General features: G+C 39.5%; 2 protein-coding genes across 2 annotated transcripts in view; one reads left to right on the top strand and one right to left on the bottom strand.

Moving 5' to 3' along the window:
* The window catches only part of tmem200b (transmembrane protein 200B), a 461,151-nt gene that overhangs the window by 355,255 nt on the left and 78,671 nt on the right, over positions 1–27,225 (bottom strand). The gene's annotated exons all lie outside the window — the stretch shown is intronic.
* Positions 1–27,225, top strand: part of pcdh1a (protocadherin 1a) — a 148,969-nt gene that overhangs the window by 64,693 nt on the left and 57,051 nt on the right. Inside the window, exon 4 of the mRNA XM_010792265.1 lies at positions 20,593–20,812. Coding sequence (XP_010790567.1) covers positions 20,593–20,812 — 220 coding nt within the window. The remainder of the gene's footprint in view (positions 1–20,592; positions 20,813–27,225) is intronic.

Here is a 27,225-nt window from a genome sequence, read left to right as displayed (position 1 = left end):
TCAATTATTGTCGGTTTATAAACAACTGCGCATACCTATTTTTTTTCGGTATACACCAACATTTTCATACAATTCCAATTACCCACACATACATCCTAAAGGGGAAGAAAACTCTTTGTTGAAGTCCAAAGCAGTTCCCGGAATTAAAGTCCCACAGCGTTAACATGTGTGGGCCGAAATACATGAACCAAGTGAAAATTACATTTGTGAGCTGAGATAATAAGATCCATGACAGATGGGAATCCAGAGTTCAAGTGTGAGACACACTGAGATAATAATTTATATATTTATTTATCTTTCAGCCATAATATATTATAATGCACATTTATTTATGTATTGTTTAAAAATCATTGCTTGTGTGATGTGGATTGACTCACATGCTGGTGGAAGAAAAACACACTTGTCACTTTTATTACCGCCACTTTGTCACTAATATTTTAAGATGCAGTATTGCTTTGTCTTGTCATGTGTCGTTATGCATTGTGTGTGTTGTCTTAAATGCCAGTTTCAAAGACACATTTCCTTTTTGTGCTAATCTATTGGACAATAAAGTATTCTGTATCTACAATAAAACAACACATTATTATGAATGTATATAATAGTGAAACAGGAAAACATATCCAAGATGGAGAACCACAGCTCAGTACTCATAACACGGTCATAGACTGTCCGTCTACTGAGCTGGAATTTATTCATCTGTCTACCTCAAATCTTTCTTGCTCCTCAATTTCCCTGCATCTTGCTGGAAGGACTCCAGGATCCAAAATAGTCTCATTTATAAAAGTTCTCCTTTAAATGCAACTGTTGGTATTGCTGCTGGAATTTAACCTGCAAATATACTTTTGCCTCCAAGGGAATGTTAATGTCTGGGTTTTAGGAGCAACTGAAAATAAGTTTTATATAACTTTAAACCTGATTGGTCGACATGAATTTGAACTTTTTACATTGGGAAAATAAAGCAATACACGTCTTATATAATCCTTTATTCAGTATATGTGATAATAAAAACACAAACTGTGAGAATGAGGAATCTCAATTTGAGCTCCTTATCTCATTGCTCATCATTCTAATGTATTTTTTAAATAAAAAATAAGAATGCAACCGAATGTAAATAATGTCGATGATGTTTAACCCTATGAAGTATATCTCAAGGGGGGTTGTTGCTTGCTTAAATCAATTTAACATTGGAAAAAAATTGTTGGAGAATTCATATTTTCTTGTACTTTCTTTGGATCTGTCATATAGTATGATGGCGATTAACTCAAAGTCAAAGTCAAACCGCATGACAAAGCCTTGGCATCAAAAACTTAAAGAATTTACATAGTTATAATTATTTATCTTCTAGTAAGACTTATCATGTTTATACATTTTAAAATATATTGGATATTCACTTTGTCTTGAGTGTTTATTTAGTAAAATGTGATGATCATATTTTATTTGTTCTTCTTTCTTTAAAAAAAAATCAATAACAAGGTTTTGACTTCCATATGTGTTAGCTTAGGTTGTACATATTTTAGATATATTGGGCATTTAAAAAAATAAAAACATCATTATGAACAACCGTTATAGACACTGGCGGACCATATTGCAGCGTTCTTAGTGGTACACCTGATGAGTCATGGATGCATAACATTTAACAGCTAGTCTTTAAAACCAATGATGTTATTGTATCAAAGGTCAGTTACAGTAAATATGTCAAAGGTCCGATTTTTAAAGTGGACAAATCTTGGTCAGTTGAATGGCCCAGAAAGGACCATGAAGCTTGCTTTCTTGTGTTAGGGTTAGGATTGTGTTATTTTTGTGTAATTTCACTCACCTGTTTTCACTTGTACAGTAAGTCTGTCTGTATTGGAAACAATTGTGGCAGATAATAGCTTCTGCAGTTCCTTTCCATCTAAACTGTATTTTCCTTTGACTCCCATTCCTCTTTTTTCTCTATACTCTGTTCTCCATTTCTCCTATGTACTTCTCACTTCTCTATTGGGAGCTCCTTCCCACAATGTCTAGTAGCACATCACTTGCAAACCCCCAACTCTTCAAAAATGTGCTCATTCTATAAGTTTTCTTCTGACCCTTTGAGCTCATATTAGCATAGTTAGTCCCCACAGTTTAAGACAATGAAAGTGTCGGTAGAAAGACATCACCATCTAAACCCTAAACCAATCAAATGTTTAATCCTGTGCCATTCCCAATTAAGTTTAACCACTGATCCTTCCTCAGCTTCCCCGGAGCTGATCCCTCCCTTCGAAAATCTCTCTTGACACCAAAGAATATTACATTTGTGTTTCCCCAGCCACCATTGTATTTCATTATGCCAAAAAAAAATGATAATCAAGGAAAATATATTGTCTGTTATTAATTAACCGTTACATTTTTATATTAACAGTTGAACATAAGATGGTTTTGTAAATGTGAAATAAAAGTCTGTCGCACAGATCCTATATTAAGAATGACAGATATGTTTTAATTATTTTGCATTCCAACACTTTGCTCCTCACTGTGGCTTGAAAACAGTTGCACAAATTAAACTTTTTTGACTATTTTTATGCGATTGTGTTGTGCCTCCCTTAACCGTATTAACAGAGGAGAGTTGAACACTTCGTACCGCATACACTCATATTCTCACACTCCTCTGTCAGAACAAAAGATGTCACGGCATTCCCCAAAATTGCCTAACGGATGCAGGCAGCGGGGAACACTTTTGTTCACACAAGTACCCATCTTTCACAATAACCACCTTTTTTCTCGAGAAGAGTTGCACAGTGAGAGGAAGATTACTTTTTGGATTCTGATTTGTTTTCGACATTGTGTGTAAGGAGTATTTATACGCTCTCATCGTGAGGCGTTTAGTTGGAAACGGGTCAGTGATGGTGGGAGGTTCACGTTCACCAGTGGGACAGGATCATTGCTGAGTGATGCCCTGCAGCTGACAGCAGTGAACCCACCAGAATCAGTTTCATACACTGACTTGAAATGTGTTCTACAGTGAGAGGTGTTCCTGTAATGGAGTGGAAAAAGAGACATCCATAGCTCATTGCGGGACAGAGGGGCTGACGGAGAGGTTTTTGTCGAAGGCTGATGCATTCAACCCCGCACCCCCCACATCATGTCATATGGAATGGCGTGAACAGTCAGATTTGTCATTAGATGTGGCAGCAATATTCACACATGGTGTCTCCAGCTGCAGTAATACTTGGTTTGACTGTGACAACATTATGGTATTTCAAGGCCAGTGCGCCCATTGAAAATGAAATACACGGAAAAAGGAAAAAGTCCAGAATAGGCGGCGACACAGACAGTGAAGAATGTGAATTCAGTCTTGCTTATCAAGACCATTAAGGTCTATATGATTGTTTTTTAATGCATTCACTTCGACCTTTTTCTCTCTCCATTTACAGTATGCGAACAAAGGGGCTTCTGGTCTTTATCCTTCCATCGCCCCCCACCCCTCCCCTGTCTGATCACTTCATCCTCCACCCAAACCCATGCTGACTCCTCTGCACTCTTTCCCCCTCCCCGCCTCCCGCTTATGTTCCTCCCTCCCCCTCTCTAGCGTGTCCCCTAGTTTTCTGGTAGCTGTGTCTCTTTGATAATCCAAGACTCTTTGAAGACTCCAATTCCACGCTGCTTGCCTTGGAGCTATTGCACCTACAAAAACAATGTGCATGTGTGTTTGTGTGTGTGTGCCTGTAGAGAAAGAAGGAGAGCAAAGAGAGAGAAAGCAGTGGATAGGATGAGAATGGAAGACATAATGGTGGAGTGGAAAATAAAAACAGTTCCATATGCATTTCCTTTGCAACTGCTCCAGTCTTTATGGTTTCATGCGTGCTGCATACATTGAGAGGTGCACTTCTTCATTGTCATATTTGTTGGTGCAGCTCATTTTTTCTCTGCCTTCAGAGGCAGCAGCTCATTGATTCCTGCATACACGCCCAAAATGCCAGAGCCAGGATGTACTCACAAAGATTGTTTCTAAATGGAAAACCAAACTAGGGGAATTTGTGCAAGTTATCAGAGTTTAGATGCACATTTTGTAACTAATTATATGGTTAAAATAACAGAAAATTAGTATAATATCCAATTTCACTCCACAATAGTCAGGCAGTCAATCTGAACACTAGTTGTTACTGTTAAATCTCAGCAATAATTGTTTTCTCTTTTTCTGTCAGACACTGCAGAGAGGCAATTAGAGACAATTAGTTGTCTCTCCTTAAAATGCCAGAGTGATCAAAATGAGTCATTACTAAAACATTTTTCTCCCACTTGGCTTTGTATTGCTGTCTCCTCCTCTTACCTTTCAGCGAGTGTGGCTGCTCCCTGCGACTCCATCTCTATCCCTCCATTGTTTTAGTCTCAATCTTTAGTCCGTCTTCTTCCATCTTTGTCTCCGGCCCTACCTTTTTGTCTCTGTCAGACTGCCTCGCTTTGGCAGAGGAGCTTGCCATTGGGATTTAGACGAAATTGAATTGAATTATGAAGGAATTTCTCTGCAGTACGATTGGCATCATTTCCTCCACACAACAGAACATCATTCTCATATCTCTCAATGTGGGGGAATGAAAATAGGCCGTGCACCATTCTTTCTCTCATCCTTTTAAATTGAATTTTTCATATCACAGGGGCACCGAGACATCAGCCGTTTCCTTTAACATGGGCAGAAAACCCATTCCGTAATATCTGAGAGACACATGGCTGTGAATCAATGGGAAAAGTTTGGCTTCCAGCACACACATGATATACTTCAGCTCAGGATTGATAAACAGGGCCACATAGGTTTCCAGCAGCTTGAAAAGTTGAGTGTATTCCAGTTGAGTATACTATCACTGTTTGGCTTAACAACCCGGTTGAAAGCACTCCATTGCGCACCCAATGAAATGATCCATACCCTCACAGATTCCATTCTCTCTACCTTCCTCTGTGTGAAACATATACATTATTTATCTTCTGGAGCTGCCTAGTTTACCAGTTTAATTGCATTCCTGTCTTTTTCCCAGTCATTTTTTTCCAGCAAATTACATCTAAGTTGCTTACAACCCCCATTCATGTGTTTTCTCCAAAGGTATGAAACGTGCAACTGTTGTAATTTGCATGTTTCAAAGGTCACAGTGACACATCCTTAGCAATACCTCTGTGTAATAAAAAATGCAACAAAAACATTTGGCAACAAACTAGCTGTGACAAATACACAGTTACCCATTGGACTTGAACACAAACATATTTTATTTAAATACAGTGTTGCTATGTTGTTTTCTTTCAGCTTTTGGGAAAATATGATTTTTCTCTTTAAAGGATTGAATAAAGCAAATCTAGATTGCTGAAAGTATTTATAATTTTAATTGCTCTACACACATTTAGCATATTGTTTTATTTATCCCTGGAATATAATAGATAACTGTATTGATTAAACATTTAGGTTTTTTGTGAATAATTCAAAATAAATATTGCGATATTTGATTGGATTTGGATATTTCACATGCAGTAAAATATACTGTATGGAGATGTAATCAAAGACCTATGGGGTATCAATCACTTAATTTAACATAATCCCAGAGATTAGATGCTTTCTAAAGCTTTTAAGGGAACATACAGTATCATAAAAAAAAACATATTATTTCAGTATCTGGAGTGCCCATCAACCAACCAACTGTGAGAACTACTCACAGCAGGCTTAGCTTTTTTGGGAGTGGCTTTTAAACCCTAACATGTCAGAGGGTGACATGTAAGAGTTAGGGTTAAACCTGACTGGTTTTCGGACCCCCCCAATAAAGCAAAACTGCACGTTTCAGAGTGGCCTTTTATTGTGGCCAGCCTAAGGCACACCTGTGCAATAATCATGCTGTCTAATCAGCATCTTGATATGCCACACCTGTGAGGTGGGATGGATTATCTCGGCAAAGGAGAAGTGCTCACTATCATAGATTTTTTCAGATTTGTGAACAATATTTGAGAGAAATGGTTATTTTGTGTATTTAGAAAATGTTTTAGATCTTTGAGTTCATCTCCGGAAAAATGGGAGCAAAAACAAAAGTGTTGCATTTATATTTTTGTTCAGTGTATTTCAGAAATAATCCTTGACGTGGTTTAAACAGGATGGCATTTTATCACAACGAATTTAACTTTATCTCCGGTAGAATTCTGATCAGGTATTAGCTTGGCCTCCTCTTCTTTCTTTTTTTTCAAGCTAAGGACCCAAGATCCACGTTTCTCTAACAGGGCTGCAAAAGAGGGGTTTGAGCAGTATGAGGCATGGCTACGATGTTTGAACTGTTTGGTATTTTGAAAAAAAAACTTCACAGACATGTTTTGTATAGGTATGGCCCTACAATATATTTTTCAAATATAGCACGATAGGTCCACTTCAACATTTCTGTAAATGTGCCAGAGTTAGCCAAGAGGCTATTTTTCACCCGTAGTTCCTGGACAGATTTTGTAAGTCAACCTAAAACAACACATGAAAAAATAATGCAATCATGTTCTTCTGTTAACACAAAATACAAATATGAACCTGAAAATAAACATAATATGTCCCCTTTAAATATCAGGTTAGATGTTACATGAGGTACAGTACTGTAGTATTCAAATTAAGGTACCTTTGTCAAAGAACCACTAGAGTACTATTCTACAATAAATCCTTGTTTGAGTTGTTTCTATAAAATATGCTGGAAGATTATTATTATTATTATTATTATTATATATGTTACATCCTGCTTCCAGTGCACTTTATGGATTGTAGTCCTACCAAATGTAACAATCATTAAGCCGCCACTTGCAGCATGCAGAACCAGTTCTACAAGGTAGTTAGAGTACCTACAGTGCTAACGCTTGATCCCCAAATGTTCACATACAGATCAGTCAAACGTAAACTTGGACGCAGGAGAGTCATTCACTAAAGCGAACTCACCTGCGACTCTTTTGGAAATCTGCACGAAAAAAGTGGCGATGGAAAAGCTTGCCCATCTGCATGAGCACCAGCATCCTGTTCACTGGCAGTCAGCGAGGCTTGGCCGGATGACAGGGGACCTGACATGGGAGTGGTGTCAGGTAGCTCCCGGGTATTCACAGTGGACTTGGTGCTATGGGAGAGAACAACAACAGAGGGATCTGCTGTCCTATCAGGGATCAGTGGTGCAAATCAGCAATGGCATTATTGATGCTCCAAAGTCACCAAAATGCTATCCTGGTGCCTTAGCCACAGCCATTGGCCTCAGGAAGCCCTTTCTATTCCTTCATTCAAGGCTGCAGGCAAATCCAATCTTTAGGACAGACTTTCCTGACTGTTATTTGCGAGTGATTAGATATAACCGTTAACAATAACCCATCTGTGTCAGTTGCTGTGGAAACGACATAGGCAAGGGGTACATTTGCAAACTGGTGATGCGTTTTTTTTTCGCAACACAGGCACATAACAGCAAGCTGGAGGCTGGGTGAATAATGGAGACGTATCCCCTCACTCTTCACACCATAGCAATATCTAGGCTCGGTGCAGAAGTCTTCCATCATACCAGACAATATTAGCGACAGAGGTGCTTGATATAAGTTTTTTCGCAGAAGTAGCAAACCAGCTAACCGGCCTACTAGCTCTCCGAAAGGGACGTCACTGTTGTGTGTCAAATTGCAGATGGTAAAGGGAATTTAAACCATCAATAAATGCTGTTTGAATCAGATTAAATACATTAAATAATTAAGTTTGATGAATCAGATATCAGCTTCCAGTCTCGATTATTACTTTAGTAAGTTATTTAGCCATAAGTTCATGATTAAACTCAAAAATATCTTCCCTTAGAAAATGTGACTTGCTTAAGCTAAGCTTTATGTCACCTTCTGTTTTGGTATTCAACTGCTTTAATATATAATAAGAAGTTGTCTTTGAATTTGTAAAATCCACCAATAACTGACGTGTGGTCCTTAAAATTAACCTTACTAAATGTATTTGCAAATTGAAGGATGAAAGGGAAAGAAGGCGTAGTGCTTATGAAGTCAAATGTCTTTTCTTGTAAAGGTTTTTACATATTTCTTCAATAGTTATGGTAATTAACATTGAGGACCCTCAGCTTACATAACTGATAGAAATACAAGCACATCAAACGGCTTTTAATGTACCTTTTTCTCCTTGATGTGACAAGGCTTTTTAATATGACATTTAAACATGTTTGCAGGGCAATAGTTATGCCATTACTTGCAGCATTGTAAACATACAGTCAAGTTCTAGAGCAAAAATGTTAATGATAAGTAATAAAAATGATTAATTTTGTTGGCACCTTAAAAAAAAAAAACGGAAACAAAAACAACAAACAAAGCTGAAAAATTGAAACAATTGCAAGTATGGAATTTCAAATGGAAATACCTCAAAGTAATAAATAAAGCACGTATATATTTAACTTTTTATAAATTAATTAATAAAAAACATAAATAACAATTACAAATATTTTTCAATCTGTTGTATCAGATGCTGGTGTTGAAATTGCTCATGAACTTGATGCATATGGTAAACATCGTCATAAAAAGCTTATTAGCAGGTGATGATCCTATTATTTTTCCTAAATACTTCAGCTGAGGTTTCAATATGTTGGAAAATGAAGGCTCATGTTACCATTCAGTATAGAGTAGATGTACGGTGTAGTACACTCTTTGTCTTAGCATTATGTTTAAGACATTAAAGCCATGTAGTTTCAGCTCGAGGGTAATGAGGTAGTTTGAGTGAACATAAATATAAGACCTATGTCACTGAATAACTTGAAAGAAAAATCGGTGGACAAACAGCAGTTGCCATTTATACATTTTTAGCTGCGCCAAGCAATGCTATAGCAACCAGCAACGTTTTCATCACTCTTTCGACTCCAGCTTTGTAAAAATTGGCATGTACAGTTGGCCAAGTGTTTGTTTGCACATGTTCTACTTTTATGTAGTGGAGGGCAGCTGAAAAAGGCAGAATTCCGTTTTGTACGTAATTAAACACTGTACTTGATCACTTTTCATTTTACACTTGACCACCCTTGATACATCATGCAAAGTGTAATGCATTGCAGAAATAACTACATTTGTGTGTAACTAGCAGATTCCCTTTCTGGTTTCTTGGCATAAGAGTGTATCGGTGGAACTTTTCGGCTGTGTCCGTGTGTAGCTTGGAGTTATTCCGAGGCAGTAGGTTGTATATAATATGTCTTGCAGTCTGACAGGAAAAAAAAGTGTGTCGAAAGGGCTACAGGAGCTCCAGGAAGGGATTGGATGAGTGCTGTTAATTGCTACTTTAAAATGTGCCTTGGTTCCCTTGTAAAGTCTGAATCCTGCACCATCATTTCATCTGCATTGGGATTGTAATATTAGGCATATAAATGAGGCCATTTTAGCCCAATCTAGGGGGTTGTGAATACAGATGTCATCGTAAATGTCCCCTCTTTTTCATTCTCAGCCTCACAGCTTCTTACTCCTACCACAATGCCCAAACAATCCCCTTCTCCCGCCCCCAGTCTCCCAGAATCTAATCCTTCTGCTTGTCCCCTCCAGCCAAAGCGCCGTCCGTGTCTGCCTGACCAACTCCCCTCTCCTGCCCAGCCCCCTCTTCCATCCTTCCGTCTTGCCGCATCCCAGCAGCCCCCCAAGGCCTGGCAAAGGATTTGTGCTCTGACTAAAAGGAGGAATCTATTTCCCATCTCTGCAGCCTTAGCTAGTTATCATAGGGAACATGCTGACTCTCTGGAGTGATGGCTCGAGGAGAAGTTTAAGCAAGAATCCATATTTAAACAACTGAATGCCCCCCTAACATTTAAACAGTCATGGGGCCTCAGCGACCTCCAATCATATTTCAAGCATCATTGATGTATATCATGTCTGGTCCAGCCTCACGAATCAATAGCAATTTTATTGAAGTACTGCAGAAACAATGGTTTCTTGTTCTTTTATTGAGACTTCCTAAATATGGTCTGTTTTCACACTGGTGATGTATATTAGATCAAATAATGTACTTTTCTTTCTTTATGGGTTATGAAAAAACTGCATGTTGGATGCACCAATCAACAAGCATTTTGAAAAAGGCCCTATTATGCTTCATGGGGTTTTCCCTTTCCTGTAGTGTGTTATATAGGTTTTTGTGCATGTAAATGGTCTGCAAAGGCTAAAATCCAAACGTTCCTTCGAGATGGAGTTTCTTTTTTTATTACCATTTGTGCATCAAGAATACAAATCACTATACCATAACAAAGTCTTTATGATTTTAGAATATTAGATTAGATCAGATAGTCTTTAATGATCCAAAATTGGAAGAAAACACATCACTGGAGCATGTTGGTAAAGTATTGCACATGAGTTAAAAAAATATTACAATATAATAGACCAATTGGAACTATAATATAACATATAAACATAGGATACATTATAAAAGTGTGCAACATTTTGTTATAAAAAATAGTAGATGTTCATTCAATAACAGGAAAGACCAATTTCTTACTGCTTACCGTGATATATTGACATAACAATGTAGCAGCACTGCTGGAGGGCGAATGAAATGGTTCACCCCACAATTCAAATAATCACTATTTAGTAGGGATGCACGATATTGGTTTTTTGAAACCGATACCGATAACTTCCTGCTTCTCAAGACCGATACCGATACCGATAACCGATAATAATATAATATATATATATATATAAAATGTACCTGTAGTTTTTTNTTCAGCAGCGGCGCAGCGCCGCTGCTGAAAACATATAGGGGAAACACTGTATATATATATAAATAAAATGTACCTGTAGTTTTTTCCTCGTTTTAGCCCTGGGGTCGTCTCTGGCAAACTTCTTGCCTTTTTCAAAAGCCTCGTCGATAGGTAAAAGCCCCGGTGCCTTTGCAGCTGGCTTTGGATTTGCCGCTAGTTTAGCAGCGCAGGCGTCTTCGTACGCTTTTAACACACCATCGTAGCGATGGCGATGTTTCAGGTGACTAATCAGGTTGGAAGTATTATAGCTCGTTGCCTTTTTCCCTCCTAGTGGAACTTCTGCATTGCATTTGTTAATACAAATAGCAAGCAAACTATCTAACTCTGAAACTTTGAAATAGTCCCATACTACCGACGACATGTTTGTTTACTGTCCTGGCTTCACGGCCGCACACCATTTACGTCACAGCCAGGCATGAGTTAGGGAGCGCTGGATTTGTGAAAAACTCCCCTCTTCCTAAACCACGAATACCACAGTACTGGCAAAACGGGAGGAGCTGAGTAAAAAAAAAGCGCCCCTCATCCCAATCCACCCACACCGCAGTATTTTTTTTCTTTTTTTTTACCCAAAAAATATATTATATATTATCGGGGCTATTAATACTTTTATCGGGTTTATCGGGATGACGTCATAATTCCTAATATCGGACTGATAATTATCGGGCCGATAATTATCGTGCACCACTAATATATACACACAGAATATATATTTTGAGATAGATATACACTAGTATTAGACGCAGTCAAACGTTTGGACACATCTTCTGATTTGAAGTTTTTTATTTATTTAAATTGGTTCTGCTTTGTAGATTTATACTGAAGACATCAAAACTATAAAATAACACATTAACTAGAATTATCTAGTAAACAAAGAAGTGTTAACAAATCCAAAATATGATTTATATTTTGCTGCTACTGCAGAATGCTGTGGTAGCCATGCTGGTTAAGGGTGCCTTGAATTCTGAATAAATCACCAACAGTGACCCCAGCAAAGTAGTGAATATTTGCAGCAATTGGACCATGAAGGCCTGATTCACACAGTCTCCTCTGAACAGTGCATGTTAAAGGTCCCATGTCATGCTTTTCCGGTTATTACCCGTCCCCTTGTGTGTTATATAGCTTTTTCTGCAAACGGTCTGCAGAGTCACAAACCCTCAAAGTACACCCTGTAGCGAGTAAAACTCTAACACAGAAAATATGTGTTTATTGTTGCGACCCGCCCTCTACTCCGTGGTAGTGAATCGTGGAGAGACCGCANGAAATCAATACCTTCCCTATTTCTTCCTGGTCTCCTTCTTGTATTAGTGTTGTACTCAGTGTGTGTGAAAACAACCTTATCTTACACGTTTAAAGGCCCAGCGTTATATTTACTTTTTCCTTTTTTCACAGGTTTTCCTGGATTTGGTAACTTTTGGCGTGACCGAGTGCTCTCGAAGATGGGGCAGATACTCGGTCTGGTTAGGTGGTTAGTTGTCGGGAGAAGAGTGTCCGCTTAAGTGTATTCGAACTTCTTGTAATAAATTTTACTGCTTTGGACGTACTCTTGCTTTGCCTTCACTCCCTGGGTTTGTTTGCTATTCTTCCGTGTGTGTAGCCTGGTCGATAAGGGGTTGAGGTCCGACTGCAGTTCTCAATACAAACGCTACACCTTGATTTCTTTGGTTTCTGGGTTGCGTGTGGCGTTAACAACCACCATATAGTTGCGTCAGACAAAAGAAGAGAGCCACATGTGCGTCAGTTAAAAAGGTTTAATGAGATGATGGAATCAAAGCTGAACTGTATAACATAAAAAGGCACACATGCTGCAAACCCAACCCCAGAAGGGGGTCTGGGGGGATTCTTCCCCAGGAGATTTTTAGAAATACTAACATATAAACTACGCATTCTGGTACACTCTGAGAAGAAAATAAATAAATCTATTACTACCTGACATATTAATAATATTTTATGTCATTGTTTCTTTTTCACTTTGTTCTGAAGCTGAACTTGTCTGTGTGAATTACTTTAAATTGAGTTGAATTGGCCTTCAAAATAAAAGTTTGACTTAAAAATTCAACTTTTTTTTTTTCTTCACTCACACAGTGACACACTGCGACCCACTCGAAACGAGTTGAGAACCACTGCACTATAGAGTGGCCTTAAACATCAGGGGGAGCTGCTTTGTCCTTAAACTCCCTCAGGAAATACTTGTACTTGTGCTAGGAACTAGTTAGACTGATGATGAAGTAATATGTTACATTTGAATACTTTCTGACCTTGCTGTAATGTACTTTTAATGTTTCTTTACTGTTTTTTCTAACCCTTTTTTGTAGAATCCCGATCCGTGCAACATTTTCCACACACAGAATGGAGAACAGAAACAGACAGAGTCTAAGAGCGTCTCATCTGCCATGGCAGGGTCACTGCTGGGTGAGTGTGGGGACGAGCTCTGAGAAACAGCATCTGTGGCGAAAGTTGAAACACTCAGAGGCCGGATACACCTGCTGCTATACAGAATAATTACAAAACTATGAAGAAAAGTGTAGTACAAGCAAGGGAGTCTGCACTTCTCAGTGTTTGTTGTGTGTACGGACTCTTCAATATCTAATTCAAAAGTCACTTACTGAATGCCTGGCATGACATATTTTATATTACCTTCTCAGGACGACCATCTTTGTTTATCTTCTGGGCAACTCAACTCATTTGGTTGCTTTATACACCCCAAAGGAGATTATAGTGATGCTAACTGCTTAGTGCCACAACTCTCTGAACTACAGGATGTTTTGTATTGTGTGTGAACAGTGTTTGAGCTGAGGCGTCAGGCCGTACAGCTGGGGGTCCCGGTGCTGGTGCTGTCAGTGAAAATGGTGCTGGAGAGACTGATGGAGATCACTGGAGCTGAGGAAGTGAAGCAGGAGGGGGGCAAGAGGAGAGAGCTGCTCACTGCATCTCAGAGAGTGAGTATCTGACAGAACAGCGGAATATGTATCTGTGGCTTAACTCAAGGTAAGGATTGCATTAGTACCTTCATATAAACATTAAAACAAAATTGAATTCTCAAATCTTTAAGGTTGTCCATCTGAACTTTCACTTGCCATTCCATCAACATGTTGTTGGTAGAGTAAGTTGGTGCAGGTGTACTGTAGGTTGCTTGTAATTACCAGAGTGTAGGAATACTCTGTTACAAGTAAAAGTACAGCATTCAAAATGTTGCTCAAGTAAAAGTAGAAAAGTATTCTCATCAAAATATAGTGAAAGTAGCAACAGTAAAAGTAGTCATTGTGCAGATTGGACCATTTCAGAATAATATACGGTATATGATATTTTTTATAATGATTGATCATGAAAGTGTTCTCAAAGCTGGTAAAGGTTCAGCTAGTTTGAATGACTTTGTATACTGCAGGGTAGCTGGTGGATTTGCTCCAGGTGGAACTAAAGTCTGATTTAACACTTGATTATATTTCACATCATTCATCCACATCTGGTAAGTAACTAAAGGTATTAAATACATGTAGTGGAGTAAAGGTACACCATTTACCTCTGAACTGTAGTGGGGTAGAAGTACAAAGTAGCATAACATGTAAAGACTCAAGTTAAGTAGAAGTACCTCAAAATTGTACTTCAGTACAGTACTTGAGTAATTATACTTAGTTACTTAACACCATTGCATTGTTTTGGGTACTGATAAGTTTGATGACGTGTGACTTGAGGCAAACTTTTGCACCAAAGTCTATAAAAATCAATTTATTTTTAGCATCTTCAGTCTAATATCTATTTTAGCTTTATTGATCCCACATTAGCCGTTACTTTATTGGGTCAAATTGTATATCTATTTAATAGGCAGTTTCCCAATAAATGTGCATATGGTAGATGTCATGCCATATTTCTTAACTCAGTTGCAGATGGATTTGTATTTCAAAGTTCTGCTACACCTTTAGTATAGTGACTATGGTGTGATGTGTGTGTGCCTGTGTTGTTGTTAACTGTGTGTCATTGTGGTTGTATGCTGCACAGTGACTCTGTGTTTTCTGGTAATCTCTCCTGCTGTCTCATCACTTCTGCATATTTAAAGTGGTTCTTGCTCCACATCTGACTGCAGGTTGTCACCTCTGTGGTTCAACATGTTTCAGCTTCAGTGGCAGCCACAGAAGACTCCACCCTGTCTCTTCTTACTGCAGGGTTCTTGTTCAGAGTACAGGAAGCATGTCAAATATGACATATAATATGATAATATAATATTAGTCCCATCTGTGTCATGTGTAGGAGCAGCTGTGTGTCCTGCTGGGGTCCAGCAGAGAGCTGCTGTCACAGGGAGCCCTCTTCCCCAAGCTGCTGTGGCAGGAGTACAGAAGAGACCAGGTGTGTGTGTGTGTGCGTGTCCATGTTACAGTTCATACATGAGATCCAAAAAAGTTGTTACTTCTGATGAGGATTGTTCAGTTTGTATTCCACTAGAGCTAGTTGCCAGCATACAGAACCGGGAAATGTTGAAGGTTAATTATAGATACGTATAGTTTCCCCAGCACATTCCAAATCAACCCAAAATTAATCACAATGAGTCCATTGGGAGTCCAAATATGGAAATGTTTTGGTTGAAACTGCCATTTTTTTATCCTGAAAATGTCAGAAATTGATTCAATAACCTATGTAACGCAGATTTAGCTAATTATTCAATTTGCCCAACATATGCAAATCAGCATCCGGCACTTTCTATGTGACCTGTACTATACATTTCTAACATAATACGTTGGGTTACTCAACATTTCTGGGGTCACAATAGGACTCAATGAGCTGGCAAAGAAAAAGGTTCCTTAAAAAGGTCTTTGTTGAGAGTTCTGTACAACTGAGTAGTAGCAAAAACGTAGACGTGAAGTTAGAAATATAAAATAAAAAAAGATCAGAAGTCTCCCTTTATTTTATCCCTTTATATTTGCTAAACTGCCATAATAGGAACACCCAGCGTGTCTTTCTTATATAATGGATGAAGTGAATGAAATATTTATTGTGGTGTTTTTACAGAGGCTGCCCCAGCTGGAGGTGGTGTACCATCTTGACTTTTACAACATCGTCACTCTGAAGCACATCATAGAGAGGTATGAAATATCATTTTTCTTGTTATGTGAATCTTCTGGTTATTTCACAAATGGAATTTCAAACATCTTGATTTAATAGATGTGGCTTCAAATTATTAAAAAGGCCCTATTTTTCTTTTGAGGGTTTTCCCTTCCCTGTAGTGAGTTCTATAGGTTTTTGTGCATGTAAATGGTCTGCAAAGGCTAAAATCCCTGTGTTCCCTCCAGAAGGGGTTTCTCTCCCACACCCGCCCCCCCTGCCTGATAAGTCTCCATTGGACTCCTTTATTTTCTTCCATAAAGTAATGACATCCTTATCACTCATGCTTCAATTGGCCAGCACTCAAATTGTACATGTTAGAGATGTCCTGCTAAGGGGTGGCACATCTCTAAGTGGTTGACCAATCACAACAGAGCCGGCCAGCTAACCAATCAGAGCAGATTGGACACTGGTTTCATACAGAGGGTGAAAAGAGGTGCACAGGTATTATGAGAAAAATAAAGAGCTTTTTGAACATTAAAGCATAAAGACATCAGAACAAAAATATGAACCTCGAAATGAACATAATTGTCTAAATACTACAACTAAACTCACAGCAGAATAAACTTGGCTATCAGTGGTGTAACACCGCCCCCCTGTGGGTGTAGTAGGAGCCATCTTTAAACTGTAAATTGAGGTCAGGGAGTAGAAGGCCTCAAATATAAGCTCTACACTACAAAGAGTTTGACAGGGTGAATGTTAACCAACTCAGTTCTGCCTCTTCCATCAGTGATGAAGGAGTGAGGCTGTGGGTGGTGTCTCAGTTGAAGGCTCTGTGCGATTGGACCCCTCCACCAGGAGAAGAGGAAACCAGACATGTTCAACAGAAAGTGTTGTCAGGTAAGGACACAGTTTGGTTTCAGTCGTCTCATTTAGTTGCGCTTCTTGTAAGACATGGGCTCATTTATACATTACGACAACTTAAAGCAGTTTGTCATCCAGAGCGACACACAAACGGCTTCAGTTTTGGGAGAATTGATTCTGATCAGTTTGTCAGGGAACCATGAATTTAATCAACTTTTATCTTAAAATAGGGAAAAAGTGATTAAAACAGCATCGTGTAGGATTTAGTATCTGGCTATAAGCGTCCCTACAGTTTAAGAGAGCATTTCCCCCTAAACACTGCTATCAGAAATATGAGAGATCGGAATTTTACAAATGAGTTTGCTATGATTAAATTACAAAAACAGGCAAGTCCATAACCTTGCTAACACAGCCAACCAGCAACCAAGCCATAGAATCAGGTCATATATTATTATTATTTGTGTTATTTATTTAACCTTTATTTAACTAGGAGATGTCTCCTTAACGTTTAAATCAATTTGACAAGAGTCCTGTCCAAGATAAGACAGAAACAGATTAAAAACAATCACAGAGAATACTTTTATATACGATCCCAATCAGAAACATCATCATACAGAGCATTTACAGGCAAAGCTGCATCTCCTGGTCATTAAGAAGCACTTCAAATCCATTAGGAGAGACCAGCTCCCTGAGTTTCAGCTCATATTTCAGCTGGTTACAAGATGAGTTCCCGTATTTTCTGATAGGATATAAATGCGTAGACAAAGTATTAACCCTTTTAACCCAAACATTACAAAATCCTCCTTCCAGAACCACTGATGTGTGTTACTATTTTTTACTTTTTAGTCTTCCCCATGAGGTTGAGCGACAACCAGCAAAGGCTACAGGAAGTATCTGTTCCTAGCAAAGAACGAATTCAGCACATGACCAGCCTTATAACCACACATGTTAACACATTAGAACCTTCTTCATGTGAGTTAAACAAGTGCGATATAACTCACTAGTGAGGGTCCTGTTTGGATGATTCTATTACTTTTGCGGGTTTTGATTATTATCATTATTTGTTAACACCACAAACACGTGCAATGGGTCATTTCCGGCAATTATCAAATCCAAATGTATTATAGCCCCAAATCACAAGAAATGCCTCAAAGGGCTGTACAAAGCAAACAAAAGCAAAATACAAGCGTAACAATTATAAAAACATTATCCAACATTATACCTCAACATAAGTATTGCCACGTGATAAAAGCATGTGACTGAAGTGATGGTAATGGTGAACGGAAACTAGGTGATGGAAATTTGTTTACAAGGAAGACAGATGCGAAGAGATGGGTTTTGAGTTTGCTTTTAAAGGAGTCAACGGAAATAGCTTTGCGGATCTGAAATGGAAGACGATTCCAAAGGAGAGGTGCTCGGAATGAAAAGGATTTTTGAATTCTGGGGATGGAAAGGAGACTTGCATTATGTGATCGTGGGAGCCTGGTAGATATTCGCGGGGTAATTAATGATGACAGATACAGAGGTGCTAGTCCATGTAAGATTTGAAAGGTTAATAGTAAAATCTTGAAGTCAGATCTTATGTGAATCGCGAGCCAATGAAATGAGAACAGGGGTGATATGATCAAATCTTCTGGTTCTGGTTAATATTCTGGCAGCTGTGTTTTGAACCAGTTGTAGTTTGGCGGTTGTTGATTTTGGTAGCCCGGAGAAAAGTGAATTGTAGTAGTCTAACAGAGATGAAACAAAAGAATGGACCAAAGTTTCAGCATCGGCTAGGGAAAGCATCGGACGAATCTTTGAAATGTTCCGAAGGTGGAAAACATCTGATATTCGATCTGGATCGAATATCACTCCAATATTTTTGATGAACGGACTTTGGTGGATGGTTGAACCAGCTATGTTTATGCTGAGGTCGCAGAATTTGTCCCTGATATGTTGTAGACCAAGAATTAACATTTCAGTTTTTTCTATGTTTAATTGGAGGAAGTTTGATGACATCCATACAGTAGGTTGATTTATGTTATGCAATTTTCGAGTTGTGTCAGTTGTTGAGAGTTGTCCGGCTAAATAGAAATGTAGAGCTGAGTATCACATCCATTATCACATCGGTGTTGCGTAAGGTATTTAGTGCACCCGTTGTACCGGGCTTGCTCGGAAAGACAAAGAGGGTGAGCTAGGCTCAGATATTTTTTCTTGAACGTTTGGTCCTGTGCAAAGATGATTATTGATGTTTTTTCTTTATCAATCACCATGATCAACCACAACAGCACAGACTCTTCTTGCAGTGCGTCAAAGTGTTGAGCCAAGTTTTAGCCTCAGGTACTGTTGTCTCATCTGACTCTCTGTGAGAATGAAAGTGAACAAGGCAAGGCAATTCAAAGTGCTTTACAAAAAATGAAAGACATTAAGAAAATGGCATTTAAAATCAGTCATTAAAAAACAAAGATAATAAAAGAAACATTAAAAGAAAAAATACATGGATAAAAGTTACAGTGCAGTTTAAGATATGAATAGTTCAATTAAAAGCAGCGGCAAAAAGAAANCGGGGGATGGGTGGGCTGGGGGAAGAGTGTGATTGCACATGCACCGTAAGGAGTCATCTTTCTGTTTTGGACTGGTGGAAAGTAGAGCCATTAGTAAACTGATCTTCGGAAGAGGAAATGTAATGGTCTCCTAACTGTATTTACAAGCCATTCAATTTGATAAAGGGTGTGATGTTGAATGATTAATTTTGTTGCCGCTCGGCTCCTCTTCACAGTATCAAATTCAGTGTTTCATCAGTATTTTTATTTATTCTTTCATCAAATCTAACAGTGAAGGCAGATCTGATGATTTATTTTGATGCTGCTAAAATAGTTACTGTAACTGTGTTTCCAAAACTGTTTTGCTCTTTTTTGATAGCATTATTTAGATCTTCTTGGGATTCCCTTTTCACTGCGAAATATCGTCTAGCTTTCCATTTGGTTAGACATCAAAAGATGTGGAAATATTTAAATATTGAGATAGGAAGTCGCTCACTGGGGATAATGCAAAGTGAACCAATAATTGTCAGCATAATTAATTTGTCAGAGGAAGATTTGGAAAATAAACTTTTGTCTGACAAATAAAGTTAATAACAGAATAAATAATGTGTTTTTTTTATGAATTGCTTTTACCTTTGCATAGATTTATTGACATGTGACATGTTTACATTCTTTAATGTTTGAAAATATCTTTCTTTTTCTCATACTGCCTGTTCTGCAGCACCTCTTTTCACCCTCTGTCTGAAACCAGAGCCCAGTCTGCTCTGATTGGTTAGCTGGTCGGCTCTGTTGTGATTGCTCACCCGCTTATATATGTCCCGCCCCTTAGCCTACAACATGCAATGTGTTGGAGCCCTAGCCAATAGAAGCAAGAGTGGTACGTTGTGATGTCACTATCATTCTGCAGGTCTCCCTTGAAAAAGAGATCAATGATCTCAATGGGACCTACCTGGTTAAATAAAGGTTTGAAATGAAATGAAATGCGGAAGTAAACAAAAGAGTCTAATGGAGGAGTTTCAGTACACTCCCTCTTAAGGGCCTTTGGGATTTGAGCCTTTTCAGACCATCACATGCACAAAAACCAATTGAACAGACTACAGGAAAGGGAAAACCCCAACAGGCATAATTGGTCCCCTTTAAAGTTCTTCCTCTGTTCATATAAGTCCACCTTATATAGACTGCATAACAGTAACAGTGCAAAAGGGCTGCTTAATGTTTTAGGAGTGTTAAATATTTAATGCCATTTTCTGACTTTTGAAGAGTGAACTTTATAAGGCCAGCACAATTCAGACATCATTCGTGGATCATTCGTGGATTTTAGAGCTGCAACTTGTACTGTACTGTACCACCTACTGGGTGTCTACATGGAAGCCCTCAGAAAAAAAGGAAAAAGTGTTGTTGAAAAATACTTTCCCTTGTGTTGAAGAAGTTATTAATTATTGTCCCTTTTTTTCGTTTTTTCTTAGCATACCCATCGACGAGTGACCTTCTCCACCACCAACCCCGTGCAGGACCTGCAGGACGCCTCTCAGCACAGCTACTATGACAGCGGCTTGGAGGAATCGGAGACTCCCAGCAGCAAGTCGTCGTCTGGTCCCCGCATCGGACCCCTGACCCTGCCCGAGGATCACTATGAGAGAACCACTCCAGATGGCAGCATCGGAGAGACCGAGCACCCTGAAAACGGTACCTTGACAATCCCTTCCACTCAGTCGTGGGCCCCATGAATATGTATTAGCATGTAAATGACTGTAATAAGCTCTTTGTGTGTGTTGGTGATGGGGAGGCATTTGTGGAAGATTTGTTGTTGTTTTTCCAGTGGAAATGTTGTGACTTGCTGTGTTTGCCGATGACTGTGAAGATGTTATTGGTTTTTAAGCAGATCTGTATATAGAGAGGGGCTGGAGTTAGCAGTGTCTCCATCCTCCTCATCAGCAGGTCCTCTGTCAGACATCCTTAATGACCCTCTCTCACAAGTGTGCTAATTAAAAAGCCCAACTAATGGAGCATTTGCCCTCTAAATAAATCTGAACCATGGCATCTGTGCAGACAACACTGTATTTACTCGCAGCGTTTCCTTTCCGCAAGTTACAACGCAGTTTAGGTGTGCATAATTCCTAAGGACTGCAATCAATCCACAGGCTGAGCAGCGATGGTCTCAGCATAGGTCCATATAAAAAGAAAAAATAACCAAAGCTGTAACTGCTATTCTGTGAACTGTGCATCATAATAATAATTGTGCCGCATTAAGCTGCCAAACATAATCCATTACCTGTCTTGTAACATACTATGATAAGTGATTCACATGGTGCATTTTCACTCATTATAGTGTTTTGCATTGCACTGTTGCTAGCCGGTCTTACACGGTGGATGTTCGCCACTCACAATAACAAATCACCTTGCTTCTTATGTTTTTATATAACTACTTTGCTGTGTTAATGTATGGTTCTATATCAAGAGCATGCATGGTTATCGTTTCATGCTAATGTATAAGGATGTATTTGTACTGCCCCCATACAAAGTGAGACATGGTGGAGCTGTTGATCAGCATTGACATTCAGTTTGTCACAGTGTCAGAGAAAAATGCACAAATATACCTTTTGTCTACGGGACTGGCTCTGAGTGTGGAACATATATATATATATATCTACGTTTGTTTTTAATGAGGGAAAGAAACAGTTTCAACCTCAAGCGCTCTCAGTTGCAAAACAGCAGGATCAAAGGCTAAAAAGTGTCACCGTCACACCATAACAGCAGATGACAAACTTCTATTATTAGCATAGTAGCTTGCGTTGTGATGCATCGCCAGACAACTGTGTTGGCTCTCATTAGCTAGTGTATTCATCTGTATTGCAAATATTTATTGTTTATTTATTTATGTGAATTAGTGACACCATTATTCGAGGGTATAGGGAGGGGGTGGTGGATGTGCAGTGGAGGATGAATCCAGCCAATACTGCAGTTCCCTCAGGCCCTATAGAGGTCAGAGATTGCTTAACATTCCATTTAATAGATAGATGTAATCACCCTATATACAGTATACAGGCTTGGTGTTTACAGGGCAACAGTGGACCATTTCCATTTGCTCTTTGCACTTAGGAGATGTAATATATGCATTTTATTTAATTTTTTTGTCTTTTATTTTAGTTGTTGTAACTGATTATTGTGTTTCTCCCATCTGCGGAAAACAGCTTTTGTCAGACAGGGCGGTCTTTGTTGTCAGCAGCAGGAGAGCAAGATTGTGAGTGGAGATGGAGCAGTTAAAGAATGAAAAGATGGCACAAGATGGTGGAGATGTTAGATTGTGACAGGAAGCGGTGAGTTAGAGTCTCTGACGAGGAAGCAAAGCTCATAGGATGAGCACATAGGACAGGGAGATGCAAAGATGAACGGCTCACCGAGGATAGACCTAATTAAAATGTGATTCCCACTTCAGGGAGATAACTTAGAGCCGACATAAAATGAAGGATTAGACAGAAAAATCAAACAAGACTGAGGAGTTTCTCCCCAGCTTCCACCTGAATTGTGACGTGAAATCCCTTTTTTTTTTGCATTTGAGTGACAGAGTGACAGCTTGTACTGGTGCAGAGCTTTATTCATTGCAGGAGTGATGAGTGACAGGCAAAAAATGGGGAGGTGAGCATGATGTGTCACTCCATTTAAGTTGGATAAAACGCGATATATGAACTCCAGACTGTCAGACTTTGCATCACTGGGCCCCAGAAATATCGACATGGATGTGTTTTGTATAACAAGTTGAACTTTGACAGTGGAGAATCTACATTGTGAGAGAGTGTCAGTGGTCTACAGCAGAGAATGATGTGGTTCATGTTCTATTTTAGATTCACATTTGGAAAAGTGATGGTGTCAGGTCAGACCTTTACTGACATTAGCCTGCACTTGGTGGGTATTCCAGTGTGAAGCGATCTAAGGCCATGCAATATCTTTATTAAATGCTCGTCCCTGTCAGGATATATATTCCAAAGATAGGTCAATAGCAAATAATACATGATTGTTATGAGTTGGTTTGCATTAGTTGGTCAATGTTGTATTTAATCTTCTATCTATTACCACCTTTACTCCTTGAAATAAAATATTTGTGGGGTGCAGGTGGATAGTGATGACATAAAAAGCATAGTTAGGCTTAAATGCACTCAAACAGACTGTGAACCGATTGGCTAAATCACCTTCAGTGATGCATTGTGACATCATTAAACACGATAGTTAATCAGGTGGCAACTACCGTGATTGAAAACTGAAGCCGATGAGGAATTGCCTTATTGCATTCTCCCAAATAGGCAGCAGGGGAGAAGAATGTATATGTAGAAGTCTATGACAAATTGCGTAAACATTTTAGCTTATGTATTTCCTCCGCAGACATTGTTTTGGTCTTAATTGCTGAATTCCAGTCTTCTTCTATACATCACGATGTTCATTTTGTAAATGATGTACCCATTTAGTGTAGAATATACGATAAAGTAGCATGTCCACGTTTGGGGGCCCTCTCACCCTCAACAGCGGTGCCTGCTAGCCGTGCGTAATGCAGCCTTCAGAGGCTTCCGCTCAGCCCTTTCAGACTGAGCAATCGGATCTCAATTAGGTCTCAATGTGGAAACTGGAGACACATATTAATACCAGGTGTGAATGCAATCAGGTTAAATCATATCAGGAGACAATCTGGATATGAGAGGAATTGTAATGCAAGGTTTAAGGGCAGTCTAAGTGTGCTGCCTTTTGAAGAGTCGTGCAGACTAAAGTAATACGACCTTGGTTCATTGGGCTGGGTGGCAGAGAGGAAGGAGAGTGTGTGGTCCGTAATAGTCTCTGGTTCACTAGAGTAGACAGCAACATATTCCCTCATGGCTCTTGGCGTTGGAATTAAGAGTAGATTCAAACTACAGTAATAACATTTCTGATGTATGACATTTATGCTGCCCGATCTGCAGCAATTCATTTCTGGAGTTCCTTTTTTTCTTATGCCTGAGCAGCTGCTTCCTCCTCCCATTTTTTTTCTAATTCTTGTCTCCGGGCTGTGTTAGAGTGCACTGCATTTAATTTCCCTGTGTGTATTTTCCACTCTTATGTTCATGCATGTGGAGTGCACATTATTCACTCTGTTGGTTAATCTCGGCAAAATTGTTTATCGGTGTGTCTGTGTGTTCGCACCTGCATGTATGAGCGTATGTGTTTGCATTGGAGGTAGTGCATCACACCTTGCATCTCTAAATCAGTTTGATTGCTGTGGCATTTTACTTTAACCGACTCTCACCATATTCACTTAGCCCTTTAATTCTTCTTAAATTGATTGCTTCAGACAAAATGGAAACTGCTTATCTTGTATGTCTGGTTGCTGTCAAGATGCATGATTTGTCCTCCACAATGAAATCAAAGGAAGACAGAGGAATGGTTTCTGTATTTCAAATATGTCCGTCCATCTATCTCCTATACGCTGCTGTTCAGAGTGGTGGAATCAAAGAGATTGAAGGTGCTCGGAAATATGGACAAAATATGTTATCAAGATATAAGGAATCTTATTTTCACCAGGATATATAGCATGACACATTAACTTTTCAAGTGAAACCTTAGAGAAGAATACATTGACATTCCAGCCATACTATGTTTTCAGGCATGCACACGTGGTAATGAGATTAAGACAATAGTTTGATTGAACAAAACTGGGGTTTACCCATAAGCATAATTATGTGGTGTGGTTATTTTAGCCATAACCAAAAATATTCCCTTAATTCTCACTATGAATATCAGATTCTCTGAGAAATTTGAGTAATTTTTGCCAATATAGGATTTAGTCACAATATCATTCGGTTGAAATGCTTAAATTATGATATTGAATTATTGCCCAGTTGCTGTTTTTATTTGTCATGTTTTGGAGCAGAGCAGGGTTGACCCAAAGGCAGGACAAAAAGTCTTGAACAACAAAAATACCTTTAATTCAAGGTTTTAACAGGCAAATCAGGGCAAGTCAAAACACAAAATAACAAAGCTCTCCAACACAAAAAACAAGACACAGCTGGGGAGGGAAGAAAACACACAAAGGCACCGGGTGAACACAATCAGATAATACCTATGTTGCAAATGTATTATCTTTTCAATTTACACACGGCATCTATTGCACGTCTGTCCGTCCTGGGAGAGGGATCCCTCCTCTGTTGCTCTCCCTGAGGTTTCTCCCATTTTTCCCTTTAAACTGTGGGTTTTCTCTGGAAGTTTTTCCTTGTACGATGTGAGGGTCTAAGGACAGAGGGTGTCGGTATGTCATACTGATATTCTGTACAAATGTGAGTCCACTGACAAATGTAACATTTGTGATATTGGCTATTAAATAACCACTGATATTGATTGAGATAATCAAACAGGATGAAAACCAGAGACAGGAGAGTTAAAACAGACATAACCAGGGGTGAAAGGCTTTTCAAAATAAACAGGAAACCGGTGTGCAAGAATTGACACTTTATTACTGATTGATTAACGCAAATAATATCTGAATCCACCAAAAAAGGAAAAAGTGTCAAAGAGCCCCAAAAAAAAAAGTTTGTTTCTTCAGTCTTTGAGCGTATTATGAGCCCCAGTGCAAACTGGAGTCCCTTAACCAGAAATGATTTACTCCTGTTGCCCCAGGACCCCTGACATGAGTCATCTGGGGGCCCGTGTTACAGGCCTCATTCCTCTTTCTCTTGGGCAAGTTTGAATGGTCACGTCGATAAATGATATGCCGATCACCTTGTGGCTTGCCAACGCCCACTGTGTCAAGTGTCCTAGTTGGGTTGCCGTACGGAGTTGTCAGTTATGGCAGGGACCATCTCGCACATGCACAGTACAGATCGGGCAGGGGGCGATCGGCACAGCGTAATTAAAGTTTCAAAGTTTTTGGGCGGTCTGCAAATTCCAACAGGAGTCATTTGGGGGACCCTGGGTGAACAAGGTTGGGACCCCTGGATTAATGTATAAAAGCAGTGTCGGCCATATCCAACGCAGCCAAGCGGAAGGTAAAAAATGCTAATATGTTTTCTTAAATGTCTTCTTAAGGGTCTCCACTGCACCATGAAGGAGGAAACGCCTCGGCGCTTTGAGTCCGTTTCGCTCCTATGATCTTCTCTTATGGCGATGTAAGTTCCCGTGATGAAGCCGATGAACCGCGATGAGGCTAATGGCGGGTTTTTGAGTTGGGTGGACAAGAGGCGGAAAGACCCTCCGTGTGGAATAGTGATCTGCAGGATGGGGCGGGAGGTCAGGCGCCAGAAACTGGCTGCTTACCGAACTTTCTTTCTTTCCATTTTCACATTGAGGTCAAACTGAAGAGGACACTTGAGGGACGCACATCCATCTAGAGCAGAGGTGGCCCAGTACGTTCGACCGCAGGTCGACGGTCGACCGCGGGGGGCGAATGTGGTAGATCGCGAGTCTTCATTTCGTTAAAATAGACAAAACAGGTATTTGATCCCTCTTCCCTTGGCCCTCCCTGCCCCTTAATCAGGAGTTTACTTGATTGACAGAAAAAGCGACCTATCGCTTTCCGCAGTCTGTGTAACCCAGAATGCAAAGCGATTACAAATCAGTCAAGTGCCGGGAAAGACTCAAATTGAGTTAAACGAGAGCAAACAACAAAATGAGTGCGGGACCGAGCAAAAGCTGAAGATCATATCATTCCCACAGAAATGGGAGGAAGAATATTTTTTGGTGTACTGTCATTGTCACAGTTCAAAGGTTATTTGCCTTATTTGTAAAGCAAGCGTGCTCTGCCAAAGAAAGGTAACGTGGAGCAGGCATTATCGGAGCGTTTACAAGGCATATGGACAGCGACTACTCGAGTAGCGGTTTTAGAAAGAGAAAGGTCATGCATTATGCTACAAAACCTTATCTCGCAAGTCTTAGTTCGCCAACTCGCTACTCGGAGGGTTAGTCGCTTCAATATGCCTTGTAACGCTCCGATATGCCTCTCCACGTTACCTTCTTTGGCAGAAGCAACGCTTGGCTTTACAAATAAGGGCAATAACCTATTGAATGTGACAATGACATCACAAAAAATATCTTCCTCCCATTCTGGTGGGACGTTATATGTCTTCAGCTTGTTTGCTCGGTCC

Source organism: Notothenia coriiceps, unplaced genomic scaffold (genome assembly GCF_000735185.1).
Source record: "Notothenia coriiceps isolate Sejong01 unplaced genomic scaffold, NC01 NC01_scaffold00036396, whole genome shotgun sequence".
Taxonomy (NCBI): domain Eukaryota; kingdom Metazoa; phylum Chordata; class Actinopteri; order Perciformes; family Nototheniidae; genus Notothenia; species Notothenia coriiceps.
The sequence above is the reverse complement of the archived record's forward strand: the minus strand, read 5'-3'. Positions and strand labels throughout refer to the sequence as shown.